The following is an 11,719-nucleotide window of genomic DNA, read 5'->3' on the forward strand; positions in this document are numbered from 1 at the left end:
CATCTCAGTGACTGCACAGCCTGTGTCATCCTAGGGCACAGGAACAGAAAGCCAAGGCTACAAGAACACTGTGAATCTTGCAAAAATAAGGAGCCTGTCAGTGGCATCATTAAGGTTTTCTGTTAAAGTTGAAGAGAGGCTCCTGGACCATGTGTACCTGAGGCAATTCCTATCTGTGGCAGAACTCCAGTAGGCCAACACTTTGTGAGACAGTTCTGTGCACAGCTACCTACCCTCCTTCAGCAATTTTTTCCTCTTTCATTGCATGAAATAGGCACAAAAGGTCTCAAAAGTACAAAAGCCACGAATTTCAGTCTTTGCTGGATACTTTGGACTCATTTTCTGTACCTTTTTCTGAAGACAAAGCTTTTGAACATCTATTGCACACACAAGAATGTCAAAATATAATTTTCCTCTCATTTGCTGAATCATTTGAGTTTGTGAACACCCACCCCTCCTAACTCCAGAACATGCTGCGCCATGTATTTCTGGGTGACACTCTGATGACATGGCATTCACAAATTCATTAGCAACATTTCAAGGGATGAGGAAACTGTAAGGAGGTCTTAGAGGACTGAGGGGTAAATAACACATTATCATCACATCAGCAAATCTGGTGAACCAGCTGATAGAGTGCAACATAGTTCCTGAATGGGACAACATTGAGTGCTGAGGGTCAGGGACGGCTGCTCAGAGAGAGGGGGGTATTTCCTGATGTTTCCATCGCATGGGGACATCCCAGCATCTCTAACTGGAAACACTTTATTGCACAGGCAGTACAGCATTGACAGAAGAGCTTGACTCTTCAGGTATGGCAGTGGGAAAAGTGGGAGAGAAGAATAACAAACTGATTTACCAGCTCAGAAGTGGGGTTTGGGTTTTTTAATTTTTGTAAAAAATTTAGTGAACTTTTAGGTATTAATTATTCAAAATTAATTATATCCACATTTCTGGCCCTTGCCTGTGACTGCTTTGCTTCCTGCAAGGGTCAGAGTTCTGTATAAACATGGGAAAGAGGGCAGAAAAATAATTTAATATAAATCAGATTACATTCCCATAAATTATCCCAAATTATTTGGTTTTTTAAAATCCAAGAAACCTCAGGATTGTGGAGGAGGCAAAACCTATGTATGACAAGAAAAATGTTCTGAAATAGTTAATTGCTCTTCTGGAGTTCTAACTTTTTTAATTTAATCAGAAAAGGCAAGGCTTCCCTGACTTATATCTATGCGCTTCAGGCAAAGTTTGAAGAACCAAAAAATAGAAACAAAGGTGGCAGATCAAATAAATGATCAGCAGACCACACAAGAACAGATGGTATTTTCTGATTCAAGTATTTTTCTATTTTTATTTGGCTTTTTGTGGAAATGAAATCCTACTTAGCAGTCAGAATAGAAAAAATGACGAAAACTAAGGAAGTTATTAGCCAAAAGCTACAGAACAAGAGCTGACATTTCCAGCCCTGTGGCAAAGAGCCAGCAGGAGGGGAAGGTGAGAGTGCAGCCAGAGCTGAGCCCACTGCTGTGCCAGGTGCCAGGCAGAGCCTGCCAAAACCCAGGGCCCAGGGAGATGCTCTGTTCTCTCTCACCAACGGGAGAAAGACATTTCTCAAATCTTCTTCTTTTTTATCCCCAAGAGAGAATGCCATTTATCTGTCTCTTCTAAGAATATTATCTTAAAATAGAGGGATATTTAACAATCTTCATGCTCTTTCAAAGGTTGTGCGATAACACAATTAAATGAAAACAAAACTATTATCATTTTTTGTTTATTTTTATCTTTCCTCTAGCCATGCTTGTTTTGATATACCAGGCAATCAAAGGCTGATCATAAAAAGCAGTTAAAACTAAAAAAAAAAAAAAAAAAAAAAAAAAAAAGGCAAGGCTGAGATGTTGCCTTTTTGGTTTGTTTTTAGTAACAATTTCCTTTATTTTCTGTCCTTTGAGAAAAAAACCCTTTGTGAAGTTGTCCCCTGGCTATACTGTATTTAAATATTTCTTCTTAATGTCAATATTTAGTTTCATTTTCAAACAACTGGGCACAGACTTAACAAAAGCATGCCCTTCAGGTATCTTGTGCATATTCATCACAATAATTTTGCAAATGGCCTTTTTTCTATGAATATACTACTAATATCCCACAAAATTTTTCAAGCTTTTTATTTTGGTGAGGCATTCTTTTTAACCAAATTTAACTGATTTCTATCACAAAATAAAGGTAATTTTCAGTTAATGCAGCTACTTTGGAATAGGCAATGCAGAGATTTTGAAAACAGACTGATATTTTCATGCTTTGGGTTTTAGGTTTGTTACTAAAGTTTGCACTTGCACTCAGAAGGAAATCATCCAGTTTTAGTTCATTATCTTGCTCAGAGTTTTTACCACAAAGTACAAATTTGTAGAAGGATTATGGAGAATGGACACTGACATCTTTTGAGCTGAATACCTACCTTTTTATCACTCAGCCCAGTCACTTGGTCAACAAATTCCTCTTGAATCATAAAGGCAGCTAAGTTGGCAGTGTAACTGGCCAGGAAAATGACAGCAAAGAAAGCCCAGACTGACACCATGATCTTACTCGTTGTCCCCTTGGGGTTTTGCACAGGCACAGAGTTGTTGAAGACCAAGCCCCACAGTAACCACACTGCCTTTCCAATGGTAAAGGATGGTCCATGGGGATCTGCAAGTGCAAAGAGCAGTTAGTTCAGCTGCAGTTAAATTAAACCTTGCCAATATACCGTGCAGGGACAAGCCATCAGTCCCAGAGATATGGTTAGAAAATATTTCAGTATATATAATCACTGTACTCACAATATAATCACAGGATTTACCATGAGTACCCTCCATTGTGATGACAATGAGTTCCACATTTTTAAAACATGATTCAACATTTTTCTACGTGGCATATGGTTCAAAATTTTTTAAGATGAAAATGGAAAGCATAGGTTGGGAGGAGAAGCAGGCTGGTATGTCTCCTGCAGGAAGAAATGTGCCACAGTGTTGCCCTGTCAGTTTTTTGTGCCAGCAAACATGTGAAATGGAAAACTGGATGTTTAAGTCTTAATGATTCAATTCTAGTACTTTTCTTACCCAAATTATTTTTATCATCTCCAGTCATCCAACATTATGCTTTTTGAACATTATGTAAGCATTTTTAAGATCAAAGTGTGTGAATGTGTCACCTACTTTTAAGCACCTTTGTACTCAGAGCATGAATCAGAAAGACAGAACAAAGGAGCTACCTCTACAGACAGGGGATTTAGAGCAAGCCAGGCTCTGGCTGCCTCACATGTTCAGAGTCAGTTCTGTGGCTCCAAATGTGTTGACATTACAGGTAAAATTCTGTCCCAGCTAAGCCATTCTGTAATTTTTGTTATTTCTATTTTCAGCCGTCTTTTAATTCACCCCAAAGCTGGAAGTGGCCAGCATGCTGCCCCCAGGCTCACACAGGGCAGAAGTGAATTAGCAATGTCATTATCCACTCCAAAGGCCTCGCCCTGTGAGAACCAAGGGCAGTTATTCTCACCCAGCCCTAGGTAAGCACAGTGCAATCACACATTGCTCATCACCCAGACTCCCTGTACCCTCAGTGCAGAGAAACCAGCCTCCCCTGACTCTGACTCATTTGGCCTACTTATAATTATCCTTTTTTCAGTTCAATTGCAATTTAGTCAATAAGCTCTGATGCAGAAATCTGTAACTTTACCTCCTTCCCTGCTCTGTCCCTTTATCCAAGGGGATGCACATTACAAATATAGATTTAGCTATTCATTTAAAGTATAATTTATTTTAATAATAATTCAATGATTCTCTAAAATAATAAAATCCTAAGTGGGTATACTCAGTGCATGTTCTCATTTCAGTAGAAATGCTCTCCAGTGCACTGCTAATATTTCACAATGCAGTCAAGCTCTACATCTTAGATTATGCTCCTATTCTGCAACAGCACTAGGAAAATAGAGTGCAGTAAAATAAACACAATGGATCTGACTTTTGGTTCATGCAACTACCTTCTAGACATACTAAGGACTGAGCTGATACAGGGATAATGTGCATTTTTCTGAGCAACAGTATTACAGAAATTATATACCAAGGGAGCAATCTAAAGTTCTGTTTATGCCACTGGAGATTGTATTACCACTGAGATTCATCCTGCAAAAAATGCCTAGGGAAATGAGAGATGATAAATACTTTTTTTTAATATTCCAGGTTTGAAATTAATGGCAGCTGAATTTGTGGCAAGTCTTTAGAGCTAAGTTGGGATGTTCTGATGCCATAACATGTCTTTGTAGCTGTAGGTACACTAAATAATCAATTCAGGCACAGAATAGAGCAGCCAAGTTCCTGGATCCCCAGTGTCTATACTCACCTTTGATTTCCTCACTTTTAACATAGGGTTTATTTCAGACAGAGGTGACACATTTACCATCTTATTAAAATGATAACATAATCTGAACATTACAATAATCCACTTTTTCAGAGAACAAGCCAGCCATTGTCTAGAAGAAATCATTTGCTTTTAATAGTGCCCAGAACTGTGTTCACTAAGCTGGAAGATCTCTTGTTACAAAACAAGGCAAGAATGATTTAGAAATTTTTAAAAAGGCAGCAATCTCAAATGTCTCTGAAGAAAGGGGAGAATGAGGGCATAACTCTCATTCCATAATGAGATACAGAATCCTCACTCCTGAGTCAAAGTGCAGCTTTCACTGAGAAAGAGTTAATGCAAAGCTTGTCTCTTTTGAAAATGAAGTTTCTGCAACCGAGGGTGCTACACAGGAAGGAGAGATGCCCTTCTTCCAGGGGCCTCATTTCAAGGCTAAGAGTTCTTCTGACTTTTTACAGGGACTACACAAAACTATGGACGATGTAACTGCTATTTTTCAAACTGCCCAGCAGACCACAGGATTTTAGGTAACTTTCTCTGAACTGATCATGAATTTGTAATAGCCAGGAGTAGAATATATTTCACTGCTGACACTTTACAGCTGATGCCATGTACTAACCAAACACTGCCTGAATAAAACTCTGATACCACTTACCCTGCTCTCTGTCTTTATTCCATTGAATTGAAATTATGAACATGAGCATATAAGCCTTCAAGAAATCATACTTTAAAGTAAGAACATAAACAGTTTAATAGCTAATTTCATTGTTTTATTCCTATGTTATGTTTATTTGAAAAGATGGAGACCCAGGGATGGAAAATATATGATTTTTTAATAGACATGGAGTTGAGTAAAGTGCAAATCTTACCTCTCCCTTGTGCTAGGTTCCTGTTGTATCCTACAGGACTAAAGTACTCAAATATAAAGACAGCCATGGCAGACACGATGAGAAGCATCACAAACATCATCACCCAGACAGAAGCACTAAAAGGCTCTGCAGCAAAACAGGAGAAAAAGAAACACAGTTCATTAAACCAGTCACAGCACAAGAATTCTCATGTCCTCGCCTAGGCAAGCCCAGCAGCTTCCTCTACATTAGCTTTTTCCAAAAAAATGCTAGCAAATAACTAAGCAATATATAATGAACTGCTGTTAGTATATATATAGACAAAACCCATAAAGTCAAAAGCTTAAATGTAAGCTGTAATTAAAAACAGAAGGCTGCACACTTTTCTTTGACACTGAGTGGCACATAATTGGTTTGACTCGCTGCTTATTCCACAGTCAGGTTTCTGTGTCTGTTCATCCTGTAATATAGAAATTTATCAACAGCATGGTCCAACTTCTATGACTGTTTCTGCAAAGCAGAAGCAATTAAACATATGTTTAATACATTTGGTAATTCAGGGAAGTAGACTTCTCTCTCATTTTCTCGCCAACAAAAAGTGTTAGAGGAGGAAAGATAAATACTTGCATTCAAACTAAATGCTTTTGTTTAAGGATTCTTTTCTCTCTGTGTTTACTTTCATCTACCCGCAATGAAGATGATATTTTTATCAATTGCAACCACATCCTTTTGAATGTCTCATTCTCATCTGGGAACAAATTACTAAAATCAAAAGGGTTTATGGAAAATTGGATGTCAGTTTGAAAGACAGAAGAACCATAATTAAGTAAAAGAAGTAGGTTGGAGCATAAAACTAAAAGCAGTTTCAAATACCAGACTAAGCACCAACTTTTTGAAAGGACTTGATATGAATACGAAATATCATCTTTCCCAACCACAGATTCTATCATTTCAGGAGTCTCTGTGGTAGCTGCTTTTGTACAAGGATATCTCTAAGAAAGATTAGCATGGCAAACTAATATCTCTTTATCAGGCCAACTTATTTGGGGCACTTCACATCATAACTTGTGCAAATAAAGCAAGTGTGAACATGCTCTGAAGCGTGAGAAAACAAATCTTAGTATACTATTTCTAATTAGGACAGAATCAAGAAACAATTGAAATTACAGAAAATTAGCCTGTTCGAATGTTTTGCCTGTTTTTGAAAGCCCAAGTTCCTCTCTTGTAGCTTTTTCATTCTTTGAATTTAAGATTAGAATCACTGAAACTTCTTCCCTTATTGCAGGAAAGGACAATGACTGAGGTGCTCTAAGCCCAATAGCCCAATCTGAGCCTTGCCCAAATTCAGATGATTCACCCAGAATAGAATGAAATGTAATAATTTGTGCCCAAGCATAGAAAACTCATGAGATCTTTTGTCTTTGCTATGATTTCTTCAGAAATCTGTGACTTAGACAAGACCAAATAACAAATAGCCCCACTGGTGCTTTTGGATGGCAACTAAGGCAAAACAGGGACATTTTAAACCAAACTGGTTTCCTCTTGCAAAGGAGCAGTATTTTTTCAATTAATTATTTTATTTTTAAGACAAGGTATGAAGTTCATTCAAGTACTGCAATTATTTGTTTGGGAGAGAATGGTAAGTTAGGAAAATAACAGAATTTGTAAAAGGCAGAGACAGATCTATGTAGATACAGCCAGGGAAGGGACATTATGTAGCCAAATACAGTCTAAAAAATATTTTCTGAATTCAGTAAGTAACTGGATTAAATTGGAATTCATGTAGAACTAGTATAAAATTTTGACAGCATTCTCACAGAAGAAAGCAAGGCTGATAAAACCCTTATCAAAAGCAACAGTGTAGAAACAGCAATGGTAATTTGTCAAAGTCTAAAGAAGGCAAAGGGCAAAACAAGCCAATGTACAAAAGTGAGCTATAAACAAGAGTTTAAGCAGAATTCTCTTTAATAATTTAAGGAGTCTCGTAATGAGGTGGTGAATTAATAGAAGCAATAGGAAAACAAAAAGCTATTTGGGACAGCAAGCAGTAAGATTGAGCAAGTACAAAATCAACTGAATAACAAAGTCGATCTTCCTGTCATATCAGAGATCCAATTACACATTCAGCACTGTGCTTTGATTCTCAAAGGACAGGAAGGGAATTTCCCTCAGGCGAGCAGCAGGTTTTAAAGGAATTTTCAGTAAAGCTATAATATGGCAGAAAAAAACTAATATACGACTTGTTAGTGTATATTTCAAATGACTGACAACAGAGAATATCAAGCAGGGAAAAGATGTCTTTGAATGCTACCTCCCACCACCAAAACCAATACTTAAGGAATACTTTAAATAAAGAAAGGCATAGATTTTCTATTCTATCAATGCCTCCAGAAAAGAAAACTGACCTCACCTATGAACTCTCCCTCTGAAAAATATAGAAATGGAGATTTAAGGTTTTCATTTATTTATTTGGTTGTTTAAATGAAGTAGAAGCAAAATTCCACAAGATCATTAAAAAAGTATTTGTAGATCTAGTATATATCATCTCTAGTACAATGTGAAAATATTTTAACATGGATAAAACTCTCATTTGAAGGACACATCAGAATCAGAACACAGCAGATAATGAGGACTAGGCTGTCACAGCCCATCAGTTACTCAGATCTATTGGACACAACAACTGACTGGAAAAATCTAGTCACACAAAATCCTGTACTTGTCCACATTCATAGAAACAATTCACAAACCCAGATATTTCAGAAGCTGTAATCAAGTGCTATTCTTTAAAAATAGTACTATATTTGACAGATTTTAAAAAAAAATCTTTTAAAAGACTTACGTAAGGTGACTCTATTCTCAGACATTCACTTAATTGAAACAAAATCAGTCTGTGAATAAATTCAGCTATCTGCCTGATAGTATTTTGCAAGGCAAAACATTTTACTACTACGCACACCTCATCAAAATACACAGTCAATTCCAGCAAACTGGCAGCTTCATCTACGCCTGAAAAAACAGAGCACACTTCTGAGAGCATAGACTTGATTTATTGGTGCAGTAAAATCAGATTTCTTCAAAAGTAGAGCTATTTTAGAGAGCTTTATGAGAAGGGGTTCTTTTTTTTTTGTTTCTTTTGAATTATATAGACATCCAACTAAACCAAAAACATTAAATGCATTTTAGAAATCTAATAACTCTATTGCTTGTGAAAAATGCAAAAACAGCTTCTCTTTTGATGGTAGCTGTAAACAGGTTTTTAAGAGAGAAGTAAAAAATCAACTGCACTTGCACTTTAGAAAACAACCCAATTCTTATTTCCAATGGTCATTTCAACATGCTGCAACTGCAATTTTAAAAAATGAACTTTACAATGCAATGACTCAAAGAAATGAAAAGACACTCTCTGAGTATTTTCATTACAAGTACGGTTTCTTGCAATTTCACTTTAAAGTCTTTCATTCATATCAAACACCAACAAAATCTACTTAGGTATCACCACATTTGGGAAATTATTTGATTACTCACTGTGTCATATTTACTTGCATCATCTCTGTAATGTGCTTTTATGGAACAGATATAAGAAATCAGCTCTGTCGTTAAATGATGATTCTTGTGTAAGAAAATTCAATTATTTGTCTGCTTGTATCTGATACTACACCACTAATCTGCTCTTCAATGTCTGTGAGCAACTTCAGGGGGACTGAAGAACTTCCACTTAGCAATTTAGGACTAGCCTAACTACTGACTGTGCCCTAAGATATCTGGAATATACTGATCTTTTCTTTTGCCACTTAATGATTTTAGTGTCACTATTCCAGTACAAGATCTCTTTAAAAATAGTAGGCCCAAATACATTATGAAGAACATAACAGCATTCTGGGCATTTTTGAACGACATCATGGTTCATTCTCTTTTCAACTTCAGGTAAATTCAGGCCAAACACTAAAAGAAACTATAAGTACTAAAAGAGGAGAGGGAAATAATGAAAGGGAAAATGGACAACTTAAACAAGAAGCATGCAAGAAAGGAAGCCCAGAGTCTTTGGTTCCTTATATCCCACCTCCTATCTGCCCAGCCTTTCGTTTCCTTGCTGTATCTCCACTGTTCAGATGCATCAGTGGGGAAAACACTCAGCTCTCCAGTGCAGTAGTGTGGCGTTCAGAAGCCAGAGGTAGCTGTTACCCAACTAGCTTTAAATGATATCTAAAGATAAGGAAGTTGCTCTTCAACTCTACAATGGGTTTTTCAATTATTTTGTGAATATTAAAAAGATATTAAACAAATTGTGATGGGCTAAGCAAGCATAAGTTAGTTTGTAAGGAAGCAGGGTTGAGGATGTAATTTTCCTAACTGAAGATTTTAGGGGATTCTTTTTCATGTTGAAATCACTGTTTTTGGTTTTCACTTTCAGCATCCAAAAGCAGCAGCACTGTGTCCATGTGTTAAAGATCATGTTAATCAGCACATCAACACAGCACAAACTTCTTAGTGTAAAATTCAAAGCTCAACAGAACTGTGTTAATGTACTACATCTCTTAACACACAATTAAATCTACCAAACTCTTCAGAAATGCAGTTAGGTTATCTGGACGGGCTGGAGATCATACCTAGAAAAGCAGATGGTGAAACCGTGCCGTTGCTCCGTGACACCATGACGCTGATCCCAGTCTCCACGAACGGCACCGAAAAGTCGACGACTTCCGAGCGCTCCTCGTTGATGGTGAGGGAGCCCACAGCCATCACTGCCCGGTGGTACACCACCTGATCACAGGGACAGCACACCACCAGCGTCAGCACTCAACACCTCCTTCCTCAGCAAGAACTCAGTTCACAAGAATGCTGAGCTCTTGCTGAGGAACTCTTTTACCTAAAAGAGAACTTACTTCACCGATCATTCCATTCCACACGTTATTGACTTTTTTGCCATGCTTCCCATTCGTCACCAAGTACAGGTCATATGTGAACTTGACAGTTTTAGACAACTTCTTCAAGATATCGATGCAGAATCCTTTGCAGCACTTCTTTACATTAGTTCCCTCGTTAGTTTTGTTGCTGTCAACAGAGAAGACACACATAAATATTCCTGCTGGGAAAAACAGAGGCAGCACAACAGCAAGATACAGCACACTGTGAAACAACATTTTGCCACTCTTGTGAATGACCATGTTTTTCTGAATCAAGGCAAAAATAACCCACAGGATGCTTTTATAGCTATATGGTGTTTGCAGCTCCTGCTAATCATGACAGAGTTGCTTGGTGAGACACAGAAACAACATTACCTCACATGACATCCTTCCACTCCAGGATCCAGCCTCACGCACTGCACCGCTCCATCAAGACATACAGCCTGCTCTTACTAATCTCTCTCTTAGGATTAGATTAAACTTTTATTACTTTTACTCTCAAGACATCAGACTACATGTCATTTAGTAATTAAAGAACATGTAAGCTATAAAAAGGCACAGCAGTTCACCGTCCTGGAAATGGATGCATCTTACTCAAAGTGCACCTTTCCGTGCACTTGGAGAAGGTGAACTTCAGGCTGCCTTTAAGTGCGAGGATGCAAGTTTTCTCTTCACCTTTTTTTTTCTGAAATGTTCATTTTGGAACCTCTAGAACCTTTTAGTATATGCATCTTCAGAAGGCAAGGCAGTATCTTTAAAATAAAACTGTTTAGAACTTAACTAAAAAAAAAAAATTTCTCTGACTTCCAGATGGATGTGCACAACCATTTAGCAGCCTCTGGAAATCTTCAGAAACATGCATTATATTCCCTCACACCTGCCCAGTAAAAAATCCTGTTATATTCAGTTCATAAATACACAGATCAAGGCATAGTGGGTGAAACACGACTGACAAATGTAGAGTGGAAACTCTTCCCCTGATTTCTAATGACTGCTCCAAAGTTATGGAGCACTGAAAGAAGGGGACTTTTCTCTTGATGGTAAGTCACAGTGATATTTTATGCTGTAGTAGTTTATTCTATACCAAATTTCAGTAGAAACTCATATTTTCATTAGGAGACATTTTCAAATTGTTACAGACTAATGAAAGCAGGCGTATCTCAACATAACTGGAAAATTTCAAAAAGGACTCATTAAAACAGTCCCAGTTTGGAACACAATCTTCTTCCATGTGACTGAAAAGGGCTGATTCTCATTGACTTTGAATTTACTATAAACTTACTACCTTGTTAATAACTCAATGTGACTTACATGTATAATCAGAAACTCTCAACTTTTTAAAAAGGAGGATGTGCAAAGAGAATGCCATGGGAAAGGGAAAAAGCAAGAAATGAGGGGAGGGGAGGGGGAGGGGAAGAAGGAAGGAAGGAAGGAAGGAAGGAAGGAAGGAAGGAAGGAAGGAAGGAAGGAAGGAAGGAAGGAAGGAAGGAAGGAAGGAAGGAAGGAAGGAAGGAAGGAAGGAAGGAAGGAAGGAAGGAAGGAAGGAAGGAAGGAAGGAAGGAAGGAAGGAGAAGGAAGGAA

The 11,719-nt window shown here is 37.7% G+C and overlaps 1 protein-coding gene across 1 annotated transcript in view; it reads right to left on the bottom strand.

Moving 5' to 3' along the window:
• Positions 1-11,719, bottom strand: part of GRIN2A (glutamate ionotropic receptor NMDA type subunit 2A) — a 156,842-nt gene that overhangs the window by 33,165 nt on the left and 111,958 nt on the right. The window contains 4 exon segments of the mRNA XM_053991981.1: positions 2,450-2,679; positions 5,256-5,381; positions 9,842-9,995; positions 10,118-10,286. Of these exon segments, the coding sequence (XP_053847956.1) occupies positions 2,450-2,679; positions 5,256-5,381; positions 9,842-9,995; positions 10,118-10,286 (679 nt within the window).

Source organism: Vidua macroura, chromosome 16, assembly GCF_024509145.1.
Source record: "Vidua macroura isolate BioBank_ID:100142 chromosome 16, ASM2450914v1, whole genome shotgun sequence".
Taxonomy (NCBI): domain Eukaryota; kingdom Metazoa; phylum Chordata; class Aves; order Passeriformes; family Viduidae; genus Vidua; species Vidua macroura.